This window comes from Mercenaria mercenaria, chromosome 6, assembly GCF_021730395.1.
Source record: "Mercenaria mercenaria strain notata chromosome 6, MADL_Memer_1, whole genome shotgun sequence".
Classification (NCBI taxonomy): Eukaryota; Metazoa; Mollusca; class Bivalvia; order Venerida; family Veneridae; genus Mercenaria; species Mercenaria mercenaria.
Genome location: NC_069366.1, coordinates 24048185 through 24074576, shown reverse-complemented (window position 1 = coordinate 24074576; position 26392 = coordinate 24048185). Strand labels below are relative to the sequence as shown.

Sequence of the window (26392 nt, the reverse complement as noted above, 5' to 3'; positions counted from 1 at the left end):
TTACACATAACACGCTAAAGAACCAGGGAATCATAATTGAGCCGCATCATGAGAAAACCAGCATAGTACGTTTGCGACCAGCATGGATCCAGACCACCCTGCGCATACGCGCAGTCGGATCAGGATTTATGCTGTTTGCTCATGGTTTCTTTAATTGCAATATGCTTCGAAAGCGAACAGCATGGATCCTGACCTAACTGCGTGGATGTGCAGGCTGCTCTGGATCCATGCTGGTCACACATGCACTATGTTGGTTTTCTCATGGCGCGGCTCATACGTAACTGGAGCGTCTTATGTATCTTCCAAGTTGTCCCTATGGGTTCCCGGTATGCATATCGACCGTAAAGCAATACTCGTGTGTTTAATTGGGTTGATATTATTTATCAATACAGTAAAAACTCGGAAACCTCTCCGCACCAAGTCAAAAGTCCGGTTTTCAGACGATTTTGCACTGATTTGTGAGAGGTATCATATATGAGCCGCGCCATGAGAAAATCAACATAGTGGGTTTGCGACAGCATGGATCCAGATCAGCCTGCGCATCCGCGCAGTCTGGTCAGGCTCCATGCTGTTCACTAAAGATTTCTCTAACTGCAATAGACTTTGACAGCGAACAGCATGGACCCTGACCGCAGACTGCGCGGATGCGCAGGCTGGTCTGGATCCATGCTGGTCGCTAACCCACTATGTTGGTTTTCCCATGGCACGGCTCATTTGTTCATTCTTATCTATTTCATCTGACTCTGTTAAGTTCAATGTCTTTTAGGTTTTTCTTTTTCAAAATCTGCATTGTATCTCTACTAGCTTTTATATGGTAGTATGAATGAGTTAACGTGGAGTAGACTAAGAGAGTAGGATGTTTTATTCCATGTTTTATGGAATAAAATTTAAGACACCAAGGCGTTCTCTTACGAATATTATTTCAATTACATACTGACAATAACTGCTTTTATTTTCAAAGAAACAACAATTAAAACAACCAAAATTAAATCTGCATTTTATTAATTTTATTGAATGATACACATAATTTATGTTAATGCTGCTCTGTTATGACAATAAATTATTGAATCCTCTAAAATATCTTATAAATACACAAACTATATCAGAATACAAGATGGCCAACAATTTCCCTTATCGCTCACCTGACTACTTGAAGTGTTTGACACCATGTTTATTTTAAATTATACATAATTATATTTCGTAAAGACTATCTAACCAATTTTCTTGTAGATAAGATATAAATCGTGGCTTCTGGGGTGTAGACAAAAATGTTGTTTAATTTTACCTAGTAACCTACTAGTATTTTTCTATCTTGACCTTATTACATGATGACGAACATTCTAAAAAGATTTCATAAAGATCATGTAGAAACTGGAGCCTCTAGAGCGTTTAATTTTCTTTTTTTTTTTTTAATTATTTTATTTAATGGTCAAATTTATTACCCCTAATCCCCTTATCAAATTTTACCTGGATTTAATGAAGACAAACATTCTGGCTATGTGTTATACACATCTAGTAAAATGTGGTCTCTATAGAATGTTAGCAACGTTTTTTAACGATCTGACCCTGTGACCGACTTTTTGACCGTAGATGGCTCAATTTTAAATTTACAATGGTATGTAAAGGACGTGCATTCTCATCAAATTGTATTAATATCAGGTTCAAAATTTATCCTTTTCGTTTTTTTTTTTACCTAGATCACCTCATACAAGGCGTTATTGCGGCAAACATTCTGACCAATTTCATTGATCAAGTTTACTAGGTCTAAAATTGTAACCCCTAGTATTTATATTCGAAAACTTGAGAGCAGGAAAAACGTTCTAAAGTAAGACTACTTTGGTAAATCATATAAGCCGTGTCCTGAGAAAACCAACACAGTGCGTTTCCGACCAGCATAGATCCAGACCAGACTGCGTCAGGATCCATGCTGTCCGCTAATGGTTTCTCTCATTGCAAAAGACTTTGAAAGCGAACTGCATGGATCCTGACCAGACTGCGCGGAAGCGCAGGTTGGTCTGGATCCATGCTGGTCGCAAACGCATGGTTTTCCCATGGCACGGTTCATATAGCTTTTACCTTTTTGGATAGTTGAACATGGTAATCCTATGAAATGAAAATAATTATCATGATTCTAAGATTAATGTTTTCTGTATGAAATGAAGATGAACGGTTACATGAAAGTACATGAAATTCATTTAAAGGAAGATAAATGCAGTAAAATTGGGATACAGTCTGTGCCTTAAAGTTTGACATTGGTAGTAAAATACAATTTCAAAATCTAAAAATCTCAATGTATGAAAAATGGGCACATTAGACCAAGCAACGCCTTCCACTAGGGAAATCATGTAAAATATTGTTTTCTATATTATGTTGTAAAATAAATTAGTTTAAATTATTGATCAGTTTGGTTATAAACACAACAACTAAGGTTATAATATATTTAAATAAATAATTGGAATCTAACTCTATACTAACAAACTTCATATACTATCCAAACAAAACAATGTAAAGAGCACATCTAATGAAATAACAATGCAAATAATTTATTCACAGGACTATCAATAACATATGTAAATATAAGACTTTCTGTTTATATTTCCAAATACAATTTCAAAACTAAAACGTAATGAAACAAAAAAAAAAACAACCTTTAAATGACGAGTTATCAGCATTTCAAAAATAAATATACTGAACTCCAGTGCAAAGATCTGGCTTAATAAATTAAGTTTCGGCTTAAAGAGAATTCGAATTCTGCTATTCCTTTGAGATTTTCATCTTTATATTTTTTAGTATATTTGCATTTACCACACATTTCCGTAAGTAAATATCATCTCGAACAGTACACTCAAAGAAAATAAAAAGTATTTTCCTAATAAAGAGGAATAGACAAAGCGATATAGTAGAATTGCAAACACCTGCCACATTTCAACATTTTTTTGTTCATAATCGACAAAAGTACATTTAAATAGACCAGTATAAACTAAAGCAACTAAAAAAAGCAAGGGCCGGTAACTCTTCATATAGTAGAGTTAGAGTTATTGCACATAGCTAGAAAGGAATGTATAATAAAAATATAGCAGAAAAGAACACTACAAAAAAAACCCCAATACAATAAGTGTTGAAAATATACAGTGCATCTCATACAAAAGCATGCAGCTGGAAAGAGATTCGAGCCAAGTAAAGAAAGACTTTTAACGTACAATGTGATAGGTTCAATGGAATTTAAAAGTCATCATTAACAGGCAGTTGTTAGAAATCCATAGTTTACTATATCCATAAAGGGTAGCCACCCAGCAAGAGGCAAATACCTAACTTACAGGAATAAGAAAGAAGACCATAATAAATAGATCCTAATTTTTCCATATCTGGCGCAAATTCGTGTAGAACGAGTGCTTTAATCACCATTTTTCACTACTAGAATACATTCTGCATGAAATGAGACGGTTTTCATGTTTATACACCCCACATGGCAAGTTTTGCAGATCGAAACCAGAAGTAGGTGTTTATTGCGCGGACGAGAGCAAATATGCGCCATTTTTAGGGTAGCAAACCACAACTGACTGGCATTTCACTAGGAACTACATAAACCCCTATTTTCTTTTCATTTTTTCGTTAATTTGTGATAGAACTTTCATGAAAAATAGGTGTAGGAAAAAGTGATGTTCTCTAAAGATACGTGAAGACGACATGAAGTTGTCGTTTTTATATGAAACAAAGAAGGATTTGAATTACTGACCTTTAACCTATAACTAGCCTGAAAATAAATATGTCGATTTAATACATCCGTTTGACCATTTCTATTGTTTAAGTAATCTCACATACCATGTTGGGTAAAAAGTATATTTAAAGTGCATGTAGTACGTAAAAGTAATAACTATGCTAAATATTGTATCACAAAAACTCCTTGACTATGTATATATATAACTGGTATTTTCTGGACATCTTTGGTAAAAGCTTATATAAATGGCACTGTCTGGTATACATCTATTTATAAATAAAATGAAGATTAACATTTTTTGGTTCCAAATTTGATCATTTATAAAGCGAACACACACCTGCAAAAAACCCCATACGAAACAATAAATAAATAAATTTAAATTGAAAACAAGAATAACTAGAGATAGAAGACTGATTATAGATATGTCAATCATTCTATTACAAATATATACAATGAATATATTGTGAAAAAAAATTGGAGAGCCATTATTGTGAAAAATGAAGCCTCACTTAGAACACAAAAATATACCCACTTATAGAGCTCACTATGCATTTTGAGCATCACTGGAAAAACGGCATAATTTTTTTATATTCCCTTGCGTGTAAGCACGTGAAACTTGCTGTTTTATTTATGCATAGCACTTTCGTAAAGTGACCTGGAACTGAATGTCCAGAAACACCTTTGAGAGATCAGTAACTACGTTTTTCAAACTTTTGTAAACGACCGCAAGCATCTCATTTTTACCCTATAGGTCTAATTTGTATCACTATATAGTTCATTTGTAACAAGAGAGCTCTTGTTTGTAACATTATAGATCTCATTTGAAACACTAGAGGTGTTATTCTTTACGGTATAGAGATTTCATTTGTAACTATATATATCAACGGGTAAATTCGTCATTTGCCATTTATGCACGTGTCATATGACGGCGGACCAAGAGGATCAGAAGACGTATATTCTGGTAGAAAAATCTGTCCCCGTTCATTGTTCTTTTGTTCCATAAATGGCATTCCTTCTTCTGTTTCTCTTTCTTTGCTTATGGTGTCATCGCTGGTGCAACAGTGATTTGGAGCACATGGTTCCTCGTACCATTCTTGCACGTGCAAAGTGTCTGGTTTTATGAAGCTTTCACACAATGAATTGCAGATGTGGTTACGGAAAAAGTCACTGATCCCTACATCACGCTTGTCCTTATCACCATAACAACCGTCACGTGAATGAATTGTCGGATTGGTTAGTTTGTACTCTCCCTCCTCTTCAATGCCTTTTAGGTTGCATACCACTAAATTTTCTTTGGAAACGTGATAAGTGAAATGACAAAATGCGTCTAGTACTTCTGAACCATTTCCTGTCGCTAAGCCATGGGCATCAACAAATATTTTGAAATCACCCTCTAAAATCTCTTCGAAAAGGACGACTTCATTGTTTTCGAATTTTTTGTCGTAGCGCATGAAAAAACGCGTAATTTTCATGACGTCAGAAAGGCTGTCCATTACGGCATCTATAGGTTTGATGAAAGTAAGCTGAAATGTAGAAGAAAATGTCAGTTCGGCATTATATTTACCTGGAATGACAAAAGTATTATCAAACGGTAATAAAAATTACTACATTGATCTTGTTTGTTTAATTCTGATATAGTCTGTCCCAGTGCAGACTTGCTTTTCCTCAAATAACTGAAAATTTCCCCGAGTCAGAGGAGTGTTACGGAACGAACATTATCTGCTGTTACTCCGTCACGGAAAACTTTCAACCCGCTAAGGATCGGTGACTTGCCTCTAGTTCCGTACGTTAGTTCTCAACCTACTTAGAAAACTGAATAGGCTTGCGAGTACTTTTAATTTTTCCGAACAATTTTCGGAAAGGCTGATTGCAGAACGATGGCCTTTGTGATTATTTTCACTGACCTTGAAACTGTACTGATATTTAAAGGTTGTACAGTAGTAAATAGATTTGCTATATGTTCTATATAAAATTTACAATCTTCTGAGAACTGTAACACATAGCCAGGTCCATTAAAAACAAGAGTTGTCTCCATAGGATGACACATGCCCCCGATGGCACTTTGAATGAATAGTTATGGCCGATGTTAGAGTTTAGGACCTTTGAGCTACGGACCTGGGTCTTGCGCGCGACACGTCGTCTTACTGTGGTACACATTCATGCCAAGTTATTTGAAAATCCATCCATGGATGACAAAGATATGGACCGGACACGCCCATCAATGCACTATCCTTTAACGTCTAAGTGTGACCTTGACCTTTGAGCTACGGACCTGGGTCTTGCGCGCGACACGTCGTCTTACTGTGGTACACATTCATGCCAAGTTATTTGAAAATCCATCCATGAATGACAAAGATATGGACCGGACACGCCCATCAATGCACTATCCTTTAACGTCTAAGTGTGACCTTGACCTTTGAGCTACGGACCTGGGTCTTGCGCGCGACACGTCGTCTTACTGTGGTACACATTCATGCCAAGTTATTTGAAAATCCATCCATGAATGACAAAGATATGGACCGGACACGCCCATCAATGCACTATCCTTTAACGTCTAAGTGTGACCTTGACCTTTGAGCTACGGACCTGGGTCTTGCGCGCGACACGTCGTCTTACTGTGGTACACATTCATGCCAAGTTATTTGAAAATCCATCCATCGATGACAAAGATATGGACCGGACACGAAAATTGCAGACAGACTGACAGACCGACAGACGGACAGACGGTTCAAAAACTATATGCCTCCTTTCGGGGGCATAAAAAGAATTACTAGCAAAACGTTCTTAAATGACCTATAACCCACTATAACCCACCAAAAACACCAAGAAAATTATGGGTTATGCAGCTTCTAAGAGAGATTTTATGTCTGACAGGTCAAAAATATGGAATATCATCCAAACTGACAGCTAGTTAGTGTATTGGCAAACCTCCTGATAGCATATTCCTGGAACAAAATCAGCGCCAAGCTATCTTGCTCCAATACGATAATCTTTTAATGCGGCAATAAAACATTCATGGACTGATAAAAAAAGAGGGAAGGCTAAAGAAAAAGCCTTGTGGCTGAATAAAAAAGGACAAAGAAAAAAAAACTATCATAATTTATTTTTGGCCTACGAGACATTCGGTATTTCCCCTATGCGAAATTAGTAGCAGAGCTACCGGCGCCGCGTCGCATTACGGTTAGACGTATGAACAAGAAAACGAATAGAGAGATCTAAATGTGTATACTATCGAGGTGACTTTTTGGAATCGGTGTTGTTCGGATTTTTTCATGTGCTCTATGCACATAGTAATTAATCAGTAAAGACGTCAGTAGACGCTTACTGTTTACGGTTGACAAAAGCGTCTCGCTTACTGCTTTGAATATTGAATAAAAATGTAAATGCGCGTTTGATAATAAAAATTTAGAGCATAAAACATTTTGTACGAAGAAAAAAGAAATAAAATAGAAAAAAATCTACAATATTTTCATATTGAAACGACTTTTCTAACGCTGTCATTACCGAACTTTCTAATATATGCTTATGTTTGTCATGATGACGTCATAACTCCACAGTGGCGTAGTAGTTAGCGAGTTCGCGCTGAAAACTAGAGGTCGTGAGATCGAACCTCACCTGGGCCAGACTTTTTTTTTTCTATTCCTTTTTTATTTCAGTTTTTTTTCTTTTGTATTATTATGAGTTTTGAAAATATTGTATAACTAAAGTCATTCATGTGAAATTGAACAAGTGTTTAGTTTTGATGTCAGATTCCAATGTAGTGCCTGTGCAGTAGTAAGTAGACATAACTTTATAAAAAAAAAAACAGCTTTAGGATCAAAATATACAGTCATTGAACTGTGAGAAGCAAATAATGCTCTTCTCCCCCGTTCGCATATATTTCATCCGTTAGCTTTAAAATCACTGACCAGAGTTTATCAAAAAAACTAAAACTATTCGCGATGAATTATCAATAAACATCAAAAAGGTCCTTAGCACCATCCCTATTCTATAGTGCTAAAATGTTAACCATAAAAAAACCCATAGAAATGTTAACTTAGAACTTCAGTAAATAAACAGGATTTTTCGAGAATTTCGGCAAACTGTTTTTCTCTATGTAAAATTCTGATCATTAATTTTTAAAAATTGCTAGTCTTTTGGGTTTAAAACAAGCTTTGTACATTAATGTAAATGATTGTAATTTTCCCATACCAGGCGTTTATTATAGCTGTAATTTTGACTGAAAGTTGGCCACAATCATTCTTCCTTTCAGAAAGAACCAAAATTTGACAATAATGACATTTAAAAGAATTACAATAGTCATTTCCAGTATTACGTAAATTCTATTTTTTAATAACTTTGGAATTGAAACATTAACTTGCCAAACATTCACAAGCAAAGATACAGAATTCCTTTGGCTATTGGACTAATGAGATTCTGTTAGGTTTGAAGCTTTTCAATTGGAAGGGATTATCATTTGTGACTGGTTTCCAGTATGATAATAATTTATGTAAAATTGTTGATGCAGTACGTTTTAATAAGAATAACAGAAATTATTCAAATACGAGTTTTTCTCTTTATTTTGGTGCAGATTTTAATCTATATCGAACTTTCTTTTAACTATATACAGAATATCTTTCGAGTATTTCACATGTCAAGAATTAAATTTGATGCAGTCGAAAACATGCATTCAGAAATCATGAATTATCATAATACTTATAATTTTAATAGATCTAATAGAACATAAACTTCCAAAACGAATCCATAATTCCAGACAATTCCAACACCACTCCTTTAATTTTTAAGGGGCACTCGTGATTTTTCAAGGGAGCTCTGCCTTTTAGGTAGCACCTAATTTCATATTATTTAATCCAAGCAAAGGGTCATTAAAACAATTCATTTTACAATAAAAAGTATTTCTCCTAAACAAGAAGAATTATTGTCATAAAAACTACCAATCCAGGGCTCACATCAAAACGTCACCATTGAATAGACCAAAGTAAGTGTGACACCAGCGGAAAAAGGTCAGGGACTAAAACATGTTCGAATTCTGCTGATGTCATGACAATACGCAGATTTCATTTTCGTCTGCAATTTGACAGAAAGGCTATGTTTCTACTTCATATGAACAATTAACAAGTACTACAGTTTTGATTTGCCACAATTATGTACTAAAGAAGGAAGTATACCTTGGTGTCACACGTTATGCTTGCTAAATGTTTATTGAAGTCAGCCACCAGCTTTCTTGTTACGTCACAGCGTTCTTTGTACGGCATCCAATCACTGACCGTACCTTCTAGATGTCGGAACGTCTTCACAGCCACCATAGTACCGGACCAATAATCTTTTTGGTGGTAGGCCTTTCCCTGAAATTAATATACATACCTTAAGCCAATATCTATATTTCAATTTAGCAGAAACAATAAAGGAACAGAAATTGCACACAAAAGATGTAAAATTTAATTTTTCAAAATGAAAATACTTTGAAAGGATTTGTCACGAATTTTAACTGCTTCAAGAACACGAAAAAAAAAAAAATCAGATGTTCTCAGTATCAAATGTATGCATAAATGTTAGTAAATAAGACGGCTGATATACACGTTAAACCGGGGAAATATCTCTTCAAGTACGTTTCTTATCCGACATATGAAATGCAATAAAAGACTTCGTATCGTGAATGGTTGTAGGAACTGCTTGTTTTGTTTTTTTTTCATTGAAGATGTCTTCAGTCACTTTATTCTTAATGTCAATTTGACTTTTACAGAAAACTATCTGCGTTAGTCTTTAATCGATGAAGAAGTGACAAAAATACTTTTACTTAAAAAAATGTTTATCTTAACTAGCGATTAAGAAATTTTGATCAATCAGGTCGAAACTGATGACTGTTATACCCTCTGCTGGTGAATAAAAACTTAAAAACAAATCGGCCTTTAGAATAACATATGATGTCAATATCAAAGTGTCATTCGCTCAACCTGGGGGTCGTGGGTTCGAGCCCCACTGGGGTCACGACCACCCCTTCTCATATGACACTAGTACTGTTCTTCCCAGGAAATGGAATTTAGAGTGGTTAAAGTAAGCTTGACGCTTTCATCACAATCGAGCTAAAATAAATTAGTATGAAATAGATAAACTAATACGAACAAACTTACTCTGAATATATAGAATGTTTTTCCCGTCCTTTCAGGGTATAGTTCAAACGAGCACCAGTAGTCCTGGCCGAATTTCCATGGCTGGATGGAGGGAAACGTCGAATTTTCGATGGTAAAGCCAAACATCCCCATGACAAGTGTCCTTTGTGTTTTATTCTCGTTGTTCAAAAGTAAACTAAAATAGAAAAGAAAACACACACATTAAATTGTGTATTGAGATATTTCTATTTCTGTGTATGTGTTTTCAGTTTGCGATTATGCAAAATAGTGAAATCGCAAAAAAAAATCAAATTTTAAGACACATTTACATCTGATGAAATTCTCAAGTACTTGCGGAAATATGTTGAAAGTTAAAGATAACCTGTAAAAAGGGGTGTTTAAAAAGGGGGATTGAACTCCCTTATACTTGAAAAATGTAAGCATGTAAAATATAAAAATGAAAAAATAAAACAATTAACAAAACAAATGAAAATTACCTTCATAAAGCCATGAATATAAAATAATGTACGAAAGTCATAATGGCCGGATATGTCGCAAAAGAAATTTGTTCAAACCAAATAATGACACCATTTTAAAGCGACATAAAAGGACATGGAAAATCAGTGTAATATTATAAATTTTCCTCAGATATTCACAAAGGACAGGAAAGAAAATGATTTTTTTCAGGAGCGCTTACCTGTTCTTGAATATGTACATTTAAGTGAATTTTGAATGAATTTAAGTTATTGTGCAAATTCGTTTCACTCAACCTGGGATACGCCGGTCACGTGAGCGGCAATCCAGTTTACAACGCTCTGGCGTATAAATCATTGGTCACGTAGGCTCAAGTAAAATTTAATTTTGTTATGATATTTCATTTTAAAGTGAGCGAACTTTTTTGTGATATGTTTCTACCTACACGGGTATTAACCACTAATTTTCTTTCACATGTTTATCCAAATTCTTATCGCGGAAGCAAATGATTTGCCGCTTAGACCGGTGCATAGCGGCTGTTGCAAGCGTTGAAACAGCATACGCCCCTAATGTAAATGCCTTGAAGAGCCTGAAAAATAACAGCACACCCACCACCACCAGCAACAACAACACAACAATGATAATAACAATGATAATAATGATGATGATGATGATGATGATGATGATAATAATAATAATAATAATAATAAATTAATGTTTATGCAACGTTAAAATAGGTTACTTCATATACAATACGAAAATTACGTCCAGATCTTTTCATCCTGATGAAACTGACTAACATTGTAAGCGTTATTCTTATTATCCGCAAACAGTAATGAAACTATTCCGATGATCTAGCGAATCTCCTTCTCTCTTAAAAAACTGAGCTAGAAAAAGATCCGTTTGTAAAAATTATAAATGTGAATTCACCTTCATATAACTATAAACTCTATAATACATCACATTGTTGTTGAAAACAGATACTTAAGCAGTCCAGAAAACACAAAAATCCATATACATTTAACTCCAATATTGCGAGTTTCTCAATTTCTTGCGTATTGGAAATGTTCTCACAGGGCGTGGATCAATACCGAATCCTCCATTTTGAATATTATTACTGGGAGTAATTACTACATGTATAAATATATACCTTCCAGAATCCAATACACAGTTATACAGGTATAGCAGCTGTGAACGCTTTCCTCAATAGATGTTTTTATTTATTATATAGATAGTACCATCTCTACTGCGTGCTGCGTGCGTTATGTGCGCATACAGAAGTAGATCGCAGGTATTTTGTTACTTCTCGGAAAAAAAGAAAAAAACTCGGTCATACTGACGTTTGGTTACGTATTGTTTAACAATCGATTGTGCAAAATAATCATGTTTACCATCGCTCTTCACTTTCACTGCATTTAACTAAGTTAGCTTTTTTTTAGTTTAGGCGTAAAAAATTGTTTCTTTCAGGTATCTCGACCTACCCTAAGCTTTTGGCCCGACCGTAAATGTTTTAATGGCCATAATTTTTTTTTTCAACTTTTTAACAAAAAGTTGCAAAACTGCACTTTTTTATACTTTAAGATTCCATCAGGAATGAAGTGTCGAGAGTGAATAATATAAGTTGTTGAACTAACTTCACAATCGACCTAAAATAAATTATGTATAAACTAAACTATTTAAAAACTAGTTTAAACCTTTTCATAAGAAATATTTTAATGTGACCGATTACTGTTCACAGGTTTTAGACTTTCAGACAGACAGGCAGACAGTCAAACGGACATCTACTTCACGTTCTCTTCCGACACCCTTACGCTAAGTAAAAAAAAATACAAATAAGCCCAGCTGCTAAATGCATATATAACAACACATTGTTCCGAAAAGTGCGAGTCCCCCATGCAGAAATAGAATACAACACATTTAGATTCTTCGAATTCATTTTTTAAAATAAAAAATTCAGTTTCGTAAACATGAGATAGCTACCCTAATTCTTTCATCGCCAGGTAAATGTAGCGAACAACCTGTCTTATCATGATATTATTTACATCATAAATAAAAGATATATCAAGGTCATGATGACGACTAGGATAATTTTAGACCCGAAACCTGATTAATTTATCTGGCAAAAAAAAAAAAAAAAAAAAGAAAAGAAAAAAAAAAAAGAAAAGAAAAAAAATGCACCCATCATGCATTTTCAAGTGTTTAGTGTTTTTATTAGCCAAATACGCAACAATTGCTCGTTTTTTAAAAATCCAGTTTCATGTCAAGAAACGTCCTTAAAAGTGTGCGAAAATAAGGGATAATGTGTCATATCACGACAACATGAACCCCGTGCACATTGGTAGATTCCAGCAAAAACCAGTCCCGGTTTAATCTAAAATTTTATTTCTTGCAGTGTATAGTGGAATTCATCTTACACTACCTTTTTGGACATGTATGAACTATGTTAAGATGTCGTTATCATACCACAAACATAACGTTGTCGTGTATAGTATTATGTATATTCTAGCATAAAACTGCTGTTCTTGTCACTTTTCGGGGGTGTTTTAACAGGAGAGAAAACGTGTGTTAACAGAGAGATTCTCGCGCTCGCGTGCTGTTATAACACCGTTTTATAATAGCGCGTTCCGTTGCAAAGCGTAAACGTCATTCGGCCCCAAAACGGATAATTCAAAACGAAATGACGTCAACGTAAGAAAACAACCCAGACATTCCCGCGAATTTCATGGAAATCTAATGACGTTGAGTAATATTGTATATTTTTTTTTATCAGATTTTACGCGTTTTATGCTAGAATAGCGTTAGCGCCTGTTCATTTCGTGTTATAACATGCAGAATCCCTCGGGATACGTTGGTACTCGCGCCCTAACGGGCTCGGGCACCAACCAATCTCTCGGGATTCTGCAGATGTTATAACACGAAAAAACATGCGTTATTCCTACAGTTCTGTACAATGTACAGTAACGTGATAATATAAAGAATAAAATCACGGTCACAAGTAAAACGCGATTACGGAAGCTCTGAGGTGACAAGTTTGGGTGACCACAAGATTTTATCGCGTTTCTCGAGTAAGTATCTTGCGACAACGAAATAAATAAACAGAATATCCGTATGAACAAACGTATTCTAAGAACAACTCGTCCATTTTAGAACCAAGATTTGCACCAGAAACTAATACCGCCCGGATTCTTTTTGTAAAGAAAAAGAGCGAGACAGTTAGATCTTTGTGCTACCACGAAACACAAAATGTAAAGTGGTGTCGAACGTTGTACCATGGAAACATTGTAGTTTGAAGTGTACCATACCAAAGCTTTTCTAAATTCTGTAAAAGTATGTCCTTGTGATTACCACTCATTAATTGAAGCCGAACACAGTGTTATTTCCCCTTATTGGTACAGAGGGCGCGCAACTTTGACGCTGTTTGTGTTTTTGAGAAATTAATTGACCTATCTCCGAGCTGTTGCGTACATCATATTAACATGTTAACGAAATCACCGCGTTATTTTGCGTATTTAAAATGCCATTATTTTAGTATTCAGATCAAAACTTTGCTATAATATTTACTAAACAGTAATAAATCTGGAGAAGAAAGCATGACACCATGTGGTTGCTGTCGAAAAAAACAACAATATACAACTAAGCGGGAAGATGAATTCTTAACTTGCGTTGATACAAAAATACGGCAGTGTAAGACAAATCATAAAAAATACAGTTTTGCGAAATAGAGCGAATGTATTACATAAACATATATAAGGCATTTTCAACCTGTCAATAATAATAATAATAATAATAATAACTTTATTTTCTAAAGGTGACATACTAAGTGTACAAATACAGATATTTTACAACTTATTTCCAGTATGGCCTTCAACTGATATACATTCACACTTACACACAATCATACAGTCAATTTATAATTTAACATTTATACAAAAATACACATATCAGAATTACTTAAATTTTCTCGACAAACACGTCTCAAATTAAAGAAGTCTTAAATAAAAGTAATATAACAATAACTATGTTTTAAGGAGGTAGGTTACCTTCATATTTGTATGTGCGCATGTCCAACCGGAAGCTAACGTGACGATTTACGACAACGTTTACGACAAACTAAATGTATTTGTATATTCATTCTTCTGAAAACAAATCATGAACTTGTCTTCGATCTGATGCTTTATGGTTTAATAATGCAGAAATAATGAATAAATTGCCGCAGAAACGCTTCAAAACATTGTTGCCTTAAAATGACGTCATTGACGTCATGACGTTACGTGTCAGTTACCGCGCAAAATTAATAGCTTTTTTCTTGAAAGTACGTAATTCTGTACATTTTCTTTATTTTAACTATTTTCAAATAACCATTATTTGCTGAGATATTTTTATGAGTCTTTTGCTCTGAATAATAATCAATATTTTGCTTCTTTTATGTAGTTATATTGAAATGTTATGCGGAATGTAAGAAAATGGATGATGGCAACCAATGTTATTTGGAATATAGTTGGGTAAAAGGTTACTTGTTACGGCCATTTTCAAATAAAAAGTCTAGCAGTTTGATTTGTAATACCTATTTTTCAGGTTCCATTGATAATTTGTTACTTACATACTAAAACTAAGATCTAAAATTGTTCAAATTTCAGTAGAAAATTGTGGTTTCTTAAATTGAATTGATGTTACCATGGAAACGAAGCCCGTGACCTATGTATCTAAATGTAAAATTCAAAAGCGTTGACACTGGTCTATCTCAGAAACACAGATTCGGCTTTTTATTTTCATTTCAACAATATCCATGAGAATAATAGCAGCACGCTGAACGATTTTTCCATGGAAAATGGCAGACGAGGGGTACTGCTGTACATATTCTGAGCTATGAAATTTGTTTGAATAAATGCAAATAGCACGAAAATGTAACCTACGTTAGAAATAATATGTTTTAAAGCTACATCAACCAGAAAGATAATCTTATTCAATATTTTTTTTTAAAGAAATTACGATAAACAGCAAGATATAAGCTATTTTAAACATCTCTGTTGCCATGGTTACTTTAAAATTTAAGAAAAATAGGGTACCATATAAAGTGCTTGGTATTTTGCTAATAATATTACCCAAATATTTCATGTTGGTCATTAACAGAATGGCACTGAAGCCGTCGAAAACCCCTATTTTTATACATAGTTGTTTAAAAATGAGAGAAAATGCGTTACCATGGAAACACGAGCCCCGCGACATATACATTTTAAGCTTATATTAGAAAGATAACGTGCATACCAGTAAAATTATCAATTATGCAGACTTCTACGGATATCAATGAAACTAAAATACACTGAAAAGTGTTTAATATCCGTATTTTCCTTCTTCTTTCAATATGAAATACCTTTGGAGGGTCATGTTCTTCAAACCTGGATAAAAATTGAACTTGAAGGGACAGAGACAAACGAAATTGAGATTGTAGCAGTTAAAACTTCATATTACACGAAATACAAAAACATGCTGCGGTTCAACTAATTTGGGTTTACCCTTGTAACAAGGTATCCTACCTCCTTAAAAGAATTACCATGCGTCACAAAGATTATACATGACAATTAAGATACATACAAAAAAGAAAGTCTGTCCCATAAGATAATAAATAGTTCCAGATTTGAATAATAAGATAATATGAATATTATTATTATTGGAAACGAATACAGTAACATCAATTCAACAAAATTCTTGTAATTACAAGTAATTAATTGCTAAAAACTATTGTAACAAGAGAAAATTCTTTAAATCATGCTTGAAAGCAGTTATATTATTATTATGAAGTTTAATGTAAGAAGGAATTTGAATTCCATATTGTGCAGCTTTGTAGCTAAATGTTATTTTCAGGTAGTTCTTTTGGGTTTTAACAATAGAAAGATCCATGTTTTCGATTGAGCGCAGACTGTAAGATCATTATGAACAAAATGTTAAATCTGAAATGTAATAAGACAATCTCCTGTTTATTTTTGTACACTAATAATGAAATATGGTATTTGCACCTTTCTCAAAAGATAGAAGTTTTGAATTTCTTAATACTTCATCAAAGTTGCTACACTTTGATTTTGTAATTATTTTTATAGCGCGTCTCTGCAAAGATGAAATTTTTATCAGTGCCCGATTTGTGACAAAGTCCCCAGCCCATTGCAACAATACTCCATGGTTGACATAATATATGCATTGTAATACAATAGTTTCATCTCATCTGTTAAGAAAAATGCAATTCTTCCTAAGTAGAGCAATTTTTGATTTTAGTTTATTGGCCACGGTACTAACGTGGATTGGCCAAGACAGAGTTTTCATCGATATATACACCTGTAGAACTTTCTGACATTTTCACATTTTCAATGACCGACCCGTCAAAAATTTAACTCAAGTTTTTAGTATGTTTTTTTTGACTCTAGTGCTCAATACCATATATTTTGTTTTTGAAGGATGAAGTGACATGCTGTTAGTACTGTAAAAACCGGTTAAACATCGGTTTCAGGACATTAAATTTTAAGAGAAAAGAAAAAATGGCACAACTTGCCACAATAGACCGGTCCCGTATTGTTTGTAAATGCATGATCAAAACAACGGATATCATTTCATATATTCTGACTTCATCATCTTGGCTTTAAATTATCGAATTTTTTGAGAAGAAAAGGGACAAAATTATATAAAATTTGAATAGCCTCGGAATTATTTTCTATGAACAAAACATGGGGTCTGAACACAGACTACGACCAAAAACTAAGAGTTTTCATGAGACTTTGCCACAGTTATTCTGCTACCGACTAATATTTTTTTTCTAAATAATTCTTTTTATATATTCCTCTACGGTCTGAACACAGAATAGGTCTCTGTATACTCGAAACTTTCCAGAGCCGGGTTCGCCAGGTTCAAGAAATTTATTTATTCATGATCAATTATTGCGTTAAGTCTCGAATGAATCCATACAGTGCATTACAACCCGAGATGGAACGATAATGAACTGCACGTGCTGATAAACCGATTGCATGGAGATCTATATAATGAATACAGGTACATGTCCCATCTCCCTGGCTGAGGTATGACAGTTCCCTGAAGTTTCACTGAACGTTGCACTTAATCAAAACACTTCTACGTAAAATGTTATCGCCTGTATTAAGTGGACATAAACAACTTTAAAAGCAATAATATCGTTGATTTACTTCGCTTAGTTTCGGGTAATTTACTGTAGTATTACTTCCTTGTATTTGTCGATATAGATAACCAATAAATAAACAAGATAAGAGAAACATATGGACCGGCCATGGAAAACCGACATAGTGCTTAGCGCCAGTCGGATCCAGACCATCTGGTCATCCGCGCATTCGGGACAAGATCCATGCTGTTCGCTTTTAAAGCCAAATTGCAATCAGAGAAACCATTAGCCAACAGCATGGATCCTGACCAGACTGCGCGGATGCGCAGGCTGGTCTGGATCCATGCTGGTCGCAAACGCACTATGTTGGGTTTCTCATGACACGGCTCATATCTGATTACACTAAAATTTCTATATTTCTCTTAATATCTCTTCAAAATAAATACTGTATGAGATAGTTTTGTGTCAGGCATATTAAAAGCATTATTCAGCATAGTAAAATTATTATAATGAAAAATGGCATTCATACTTTTTTCGACTTTACATTTGAACTAATCTTTTATTAATACGGAAATATATACACGAGCACCGTAGCACCATACAAATATTTCCTTCTAGTGGGAAAAGTGTTCATTTTTAAAAGCGTTATAAGTTACATAACACCCGAACTAAAATAATATTATTTTATTACACGTTTTTTTTAGTGAAATATTGAAATATTACAGAAAAATATATCTGGTAATTTCAATGTACGTAGAAAATCAAATATATTTTTTATAATTGGATGTTTTAAAACGCGACAAAACGACACAATCTCAGGTGCCCCTCCGGGTCGTATTTCATTACAGCGGGCTCCGATAGAACCACTGATCTCACTATGTCAGATTGGAGGTTTCCTCACTGCATGAAAAACTCTGCACCCCAATACGAGGTTTTTCCCGAACCCGCAGCGAAGAGGGCTAGTGGTTCTAAGTCAGCGATCTTAACCATTCGGCCACGAAGCCTCCTACATGTATCAAATACTCATATAAAATTTGGCACAAACAGGAAATAAAAAGATTTTCTTTGTTTTATACAGTAAGATAAAAAAATACTTCACTCGTGCAGCACCGGATATTACATGTCATCCGGTGTTCACTTCAATAAAGAAAATTCGATCTTGCACTTAGTATAATAATTTATAAATATTTCGTTATGTCTTCTGTTATATAATAATCTAACAACTAGCAAACACAATCACTTCGAATAGTAATACTGTAAGAAAATAAAAGGGAAAATAACAGACTTACACTGCTATTGATAATTTGTAAATCCTTTTACGAACCGAAAAGAAAAATGATCTGAATGATAAAATCCAAAAAATACCGTAGTAAAATAGATTATGTAGGAGGGGTTTTCCCACTATTGCGTGTTCTGTTTTAAAAAATAAACGCAAATAACTCTAAATTAAGAATAGATTAAGAACAGGATGAAAATCGTTATCTGTATTTTTCAGAATTTCAATGCGGCTTTTTTCACCGACTTCACAACTGTATACATCTTTAAAACTTTACAAAAAGGGTCTGCAAATTTCCTTTTAAAATTGTCCCGTGCAGTATTTAAAAATGATTCACTACCCCAACAGTCACAATACATAGAAGTGACAACCTCATACTCAATTATTTTCAATTATTTACTTCTATTTCGGCGTATGTTACTTATTGATAATATAAAGGTTGCACCCTTCATCTTCTAAATATAAAGTTATACTGTAAATGCAAAACAATTAAGAATACGTTTAAATTACCAGATCACTCGCTAATAGTTCACTGGGTCAAGTTGATTACAAACTTAAATTTGTCTGTGTTAAATTCTAATCAAAATCTAGGAATAGTTGCAATTTTTTAGGATAATGCATTAAAATATTCATACTTGCCCGATTAAAGATAATTCCCAGTAAATGCATCCAACCATTCGAATATCCGTATCATTTGATATTGTCCATCCGGTATATAATTAGCAGACGTTACGCCACTCTGGAATATGGCCTCAATTGACGTTTGTGTATTGCACGAGATTACAATCCAGTGTACTTATTAATTGATGCCACTGGTCAGATAATCGACAATATATTATTACTATTGGCAACAACCCGCTGATCGATCAAAAGATACTGACGTAGGAACATTATTGAGAAAATAAATTTCCTTGTATTGATAAAAGCATGCATTTACCATTTTATTTGCTGCATATTAAGATACGTAGCTGATATCAAGATCGCGGAAACACTAAACTCTAATATCAAAGTGGCTGAACGCCGGAATAGGACGAGAGACATAGTTATTATACCTGTATGTGTATGTTCAAATTATGTATATTTTTTTTTCAGCCTTAAAAGTTTTATTAATGATATAGAATGTGGAACACATCAACAGTAATATGGGAACCCGTATTACTTCCTTTACAATCAATGATTTGTATCATAACTGATTCAAACAGACGATCAGATTCCGTGACGAATAGATCTCCCGATCAATATGGGAATTGTTTACTTACAATATCACCGTCAGAATTGCGCATGTTTTTATTGTATTATGCAGAGTCCCTCGATAATCGATAAGGGGTACAGAACGACCGGGTTTAAGTTAGTCTGTGTTCAGACCTTATGTTTTGTTCACAGGAGATAACTCCTGAGGCAATACAAATTTTGTATCATTATGTCCCTTTTATTCTCAAAACGTAGATAATCAGAGCCAAGACTGATGAAGTCAAAATATATAAAAGAATTATTTTTTCTAAAAAAAAAGATTATCTAGTCGGTAGCCAGACTAGGATTGAGTGTACTCAAGTCGGTTTTAAAGATTTATGACATATTCTAGACATTTCACAGAGGAAATGATATAACGCGATGCTACGGAAGCAAAGAAAGGACATAGGCGTTATACTGGTTATTTTCGGATGGTGAGATGTACTTTACATGCAACGTCTTGGTGAGCCAGTAAGAGGGTTAACGTAGAGTACAAGGGTGTTCAAGGCGCTTATAACTACACACTGAGTGTGACTCTTAAAATAAACCTGCAATCGGATTTAAAACTCATCACATTCTATGACATTGTGACTGTCATATTTTGCATAAAATACAGTTGATCTGTTCTGATAAATCATTCTATATTATCATTACTGCATTTGCTAACTCCTATTAATTTTGGATGTGTCCATAAATGACTTTGAATATGTCAGGGCTTTCTCTGTGATTGTTAAGTAATTTTGAGAAATAAACTTCTATCGCGATGCATTGAAAGAAAAGCATGCGGTAGAAATTCTGTAAGCTTACCAAAAGTTAGCCAGTTTACTAAGGTGAGTTGCGGACGAACGCTCGAAATCTTCACACGTGCAGTCAGTATGACAACAAACATCCATCTGCAAGAAAAAAAGTGCTTATACATTCATAAAACGGCTGTACAGAATTAAGACAAAGTGTATAGTTTGGATCAAACATAATTTCTTTTCTGCAGGGCGGCAGAGTGACCTCAGTTTTTAGTTGTCATCTTCAGAGGAAGGAAACGATTGACTGTACATATTGTTGAAGACAAGACAGCTGATAGCCAATGGATAGAACATGCGAAATCATTGATAATCTGGTGTTCTCTAAAATGTACTGTTCGACCGGATTTTCAGTAAAGCTTTTTTGGAACTTGCGGTTTTTTTTACATTTAAAATGCTTAAATTAGATTTCAATATACTGTCCAGGTCAGCAAACACGAAAACATATTTACAAAACATTTAAACATAGTAACAAATATCAATGTCAATTAAACGTTTCAGAGTACAGTAAATACAACGTTGAGCAAATGACGTAATATGCATATGTTCAATCACAGGAACTTGAAATTTTATCAATAATTAAGCCAACATAAGTCTATATGAAAAGAATCCCTCTCTATATATAATGTGTTTTTTTATACAGAGTGGGTCTTTCTTATATAGACTTGTGTTGGCTTAATTATTGATAGAATTTCATGTTCCTGTGGTTGTATGGTTGAGGAGCTCATTGCTCAAACCTATATAAAGTTTTCTGTATTCTGTATTCTATATATGTCGCATTTTAAATAAATACTAGCGGTCGAAAATAAGTTCCGGTGTATTGAAAACTGCCAAAATCCTTGACAATGATTATAATGATGCATCACGGTTTTAGAGTATTGATATCTCCGCTTCGAAATTTCATCAGTGTCATACCGGACATGGCCGATAGATACTTCAATCCACCAGAAACTGTATGGAGGCATTGAGGATCTTCGGCAAACCACAAGTTTCATCAAGGCTACTGGTCTGACAGTGTAGATGCGAACGACAAGAAGAAGAAGAAGATACCGGACATATTTAATCAATTATCTTCCGTGCCTTTTCTTTTTAATATATTAATACTGTTTCACTGAAATCATCCGAGATGGTCTGAAACTGTTCCGTGATTGCTCTTAACCATCTAAACTTAGTGACCAACATTTTTCTCCCACGTGAACATTGTGAAAATCATACTGATTATTCTGTGCAAATATTTCACAAAAGTCGTACGAATATGTCACAAATTTGTGACAGTTACATTTTCGCATCTGTACCACTATTATTATTTTTTTTTTTTTGGATTTAACGTCGCACCGACACATGAGTACCACTATTAAAGCAAAAGCGTATATTTCACCTGAAAACACACACACACACAAAAAAAAAACAACAACAATAAAAAAATAACAACAACAAAAACAGCAACAACAGAACAAAAATGCAATTAACGATTGTTTAAACGAATATGTCACATGTACACGAAGAGAGGCGAGACATATAGCATCATCCTTTACATACAGTATAAAACCGAAAGAAAAAGAACAGAACAGATCCGAAGAGAACAGAACAGAACAGAATAGAATAGAATAGAATAGAGCAGGATAGAATTTCCAATAATGATATTTTTCGGAAGCATGCCAGATCGCCCCAAAATCACCCCTTCCATTCTCAATAGTTAACTCTTTCGGACGCATGCAACCCCCTCACACACCCCACCCCCACCACGCACGCACGCACGCACGCACGCACGCACACACATATAATATGAAACATCCAATAATGATTTATCCTTCATATTGGAAAGCAACTTTGTATAATCAAAGGTCGAGGACTGCACTAGTACGTTGCACCCAGTTGTTCATCGTTCAGTTCCAAGACCGACACATTGTGTCGCATGGAGAATACTACGAATGCATGCTTCTCCACAAAACTTGTTTTATATTTGTCTTATATGGTGTTATGTTCTATCAGGAAAAAATCTTGAAACACGAAATAACTTTGATACTTTGAATCACGTTCTTCGCGTGTCATCATTACGTATTCGTGTTGCGTCATCACATTTATGTGCATTGACTAAAGGCCGAAGTTCCACGAGGAAACTGCGATATGATGTTTGATCGTGAAACGACGGAGAACGATATGCGGAGATACGATTGGGGATACACGATACTGTGTTGGCGGAGCGAGGTGTGATGGTGTTGCGCAAATGTGCAATAGGTGCAGTTATTACATACTCTCTTTTATTACATACTCGTTTCTATTCCCCGTTAAGTTACAATGGTACCGGAAACGTCAATATTTTTCCACACACTGACGCTTGAATTTCATATCGGGTGCGTGACGTAATTCAGTGTGTGTTGTTGCACTATTTTTTTTTGTATATAGTTCAGTATTGTCAATCCTATTCAGGCTGTTATACAAATTTATGATATTTACATTATATTCATACGTGTAGATGTGTATGTAATAAAAAGGTTATTATCTTTGCATCAGGAAATATGCACTTGTTCTTCTGCGGAAGAATATTGCGCTCCTAAAGTCGCGCAATATTTCCGCTGAAGAACTCGTGCATATTTCCCGATACAAAGCTAATAACCTATAAATATTCCCCCAGAAAAATCAATATTTTTCCATTCTCTGACGCCTGAATTTCATATCGAGTGCCTGACGTAAATTGATGTGTGTCGTTGCATTAATTATTTTATTAAGGTAAGTATTATCAGTTTTATTCAGGCTACTGAACAAATTCAAAATATTTACATTACATTTATACGTGTAAATATGTATGTATAACATGCACTCGTTCTTTAGGCGAAGAATATTGCGCTGATGAAGTCGCGCAATATTTCCACTACAGAACTCTTGCATATTTCCCGATACAAAACTAATAACCTATAACCATCGTACCTTGAATTATAACCATGATGAGACAAGGTGCACGCAGTTAGCTGAAATATCACGGTAATACTTGGAATTAATAGGGACAAAGCTTGTCCGGTATACATCGCCCTCTTCGATTAAAAAGTCAAAATAACTAAGTATAAAACATAGAGAAGAGACAAGGTTCTGCGTGCAAAACAACGAAATCACGAGATTAGCTGAAAGGTCAAGGGCACACTTATGGGGACAATACAACTTGCTTGTAGGTCTTTAACGTCATCGATTTAAATATTTTGAAACCGATTGATACAAATGATCATCTAGAGGACACGAGGAGTCACGGACAAGACTAAGGACCGTACCTGATAGGTTGAGGTCTGTTGAACCATAAATATGTGAAGAGTTCGAGCGAAGCAAAAAAAAGTGAAATTTACGTTTTGCATAGATCTGTACCCCTATTAAAACAACAACGTATATGTCACATTTCTGATCTTTTTTTTCGGCCGTATTTGTAATAAATGAGCCGCACCATGTAAAAAACCAACATAGTGCGTTTGCGACCAGCATGGATCCAGAACAGCCTGCGCATCTGCACAGTCTGGTCAGGATCTATGCTATCCGCTTACAAAGCCTACTGCAATTAGAGAAACCGTTAGCGAACAACTTGGATCCTGACCAGACTGCGCGGATGCGCAGGCTGGTCTGGATCCATGCTAGACGCAAATGAACTATTTTGATTTTCTCATGGTGCGGCTCAAATGAGTGACGAATTCGCATGAAAATGTTATGCCCTACCTGGATAAATGGGTTTTCTCACATTCATCTCATCCATTTTACTTTATTTCTTCTATTGATTAAAGAATATGTCATACAAGAAAAATAATATATTACTCGTTGAAGGTGCGGATGGAAGTATCTGGCTCGAGGATAACTGTTTTGTGGTAAGGAGGCCCTCCAGCAAGTGAAAGAATCTTATAGTCTTATAATCCGGGGTGTAAGTTGAACCCGTGCAGTAATTTCAGGCTAAGGGATGTCGGATTTCTGTGTTATTTACCGTTATAGATCATATTTCACACAATTGATATCTCTATTCAATATTTGACTTATAATTGATAATGCGGTATTATTTGGACCAGGGAGGGACAATAATTGAACAAATTATGGTAAATAGCAAAATAAGCCTAATGTCATTCTGTGTCTTAGATGTCACGGCTTTCAGGACGACCCATTTTTTCCATGTCACGGCTTTCTGTCTACAGTAAGACAGATTTATATCTTAGAAATGAGCCGTGCCATGGGAAAACCAACATAGTGGGTTTGCGACCAGCATGGATCCAGACCAGCCTGCGCATCCGCGCAGTCTGGTCAGGATACATGCTGTTCGCTTTCAAAGCCTAAAAGTTTAAATTTGAGAAACTGTTAGCGAACAGCATGGATCCTACCAGACTGCGCGGATGCGCAGGCTGGTCTGGATCCATGCTGTCGCAAACCCACTATGTTGGGGTTTTTCCCATGGCACGGCTCACAAAAATTTTCCATTACACTAAAATTTCGTCTGTAAAACATGAACCAGTAAGTTACCAAAAAGTTATTCAGTTAATGTGAGTGAAAGTTCATACCCAAATACATTCATTCTCTCAGTGATAATTTTCGGTTTTACCAAACCCTGTGGAAATCTTGATGTAGAACTGCTATGATTGGGGAATTGCCCATCGGTTGGGTGTTTGATTGAATGAACCCCGAAATTATGGCGATTTTTCTCTTTGCGCAAACTTTTACATCTGGTCAGTCAAAGTTGTCAGATTCTAGTTCTTTTGTGTTTCAAATCTGTATGACATTATCTTTTACCTTGTCGACAATTTCCAAACATCCCTTGAGCCGGATTATAAAAATAGGGAAAGTCCTACAAACCAAATTCTCTTCTGCTAGACTTAAACACACGGCATTATATAATAATTGTATTTTTTAATTTGGCTGAATTGTATAACATCCTAAAACGACAGGCTTGCTACGTGCATTTCAGAGGTCTGCTTCTGACAAGTTTTAAAAATAATTTTAAAACAAGTATCCGTTGCCTTGTCATAACCATTGCAAAGAACACTTTAATTTCAAACTCCGCAAGCAGACTAGAGAAGACGCCATATCAGCAAATGTCTACTTGCAGATCGTTAGAACCAGATAAGCTATGCCCCATAAATTGAAAGCGTTGTTTCCAGAGATTATGAAATGGATAACTGTAAATAACCGTGACAGAAATTTTCACTATGCTCATAAATCCGTCCTTAACCATTTGTTCGTTTGACCGACATCCCGAAGCGTGACTTGTTAATAAATGCACGAATTCATACACTACCGTTTAAATGCCAATGACAGAAAAAGACTCCTATCCAAGTCAACTACAAGCCCATATCACTTACATGCGTACTTTGCAAAACCCTGGATTGTTATTATTATTATCAATGCAATCATTATTTGAATGGCGATTTTGATAAATAGGTTTTCTATATGAATAGTTAACCTGAAAAATCTGCAATGATGTGAAATGGCAGAGATGAATCAGAGGAGATTTATCTATAAGCAATTCGGATGTTTCAGTATTTCGAAAATATTCGCAAAATATCTAATTCCAAAAATCGATAAAATAAAATTTCATACCAGAATAAACTGAAGCTATGTTTGATTTCAATACTTGACTTGCACCGCCTTCACTTCTTGTCCAACTTTCTCCAGCTTTTTAAAATTAGTTGACGTCAATATGTTTCTTAAGAA

The 26392-nt window shown here is 34.9% G+C and overlaps 1 protein-coding gene across 3 annotated transcripts; it reads right to left on the bottom strand.

The window, feature by feature from the left end:
- Window positions 1–981: 981 nt before the first annotated feature.
- Window positions 982–26392, bottom strand: LOC123549401 (alpha-protein kinase vwkA-like). Of its 3 annotated transcripts, XM_045337448.2 has the most exons (5): window positions 26279–26392; window positions 20733–20818; window positions 9850–10024; window positions 8887–9063; window positions 982–5241 (listed from the first exon to the last, which is right to left on the bottom strand). In XM_045337448.2, the coding sequence occupies exons 2-5, from the start codon at window positions 20816–20818 to the stop codon at window positions 4615–4617; spliced, it is 1065 nt and encodes a 354-aa protein (XP_045193383.2). In that variant the 5' UTR covers window positions 26279–26392; the 3' UTR covers window positions 982–4614. The 3 variants fall into 3 exon arrangements, with proteins under 3 accessions (XP_045193383.2, XP_045193388.2, XP_045193389.2); XM_045337453.2 differs by lacking the exons at window positions 20733–20818; window positions 26279–26392 and adding an exon at window positions 11453–11599; XM_045337454.2 differs by lacking the exons at window positions 20733–20818; window positions 26279–26392 and adding an exon at window positions 11233–11389.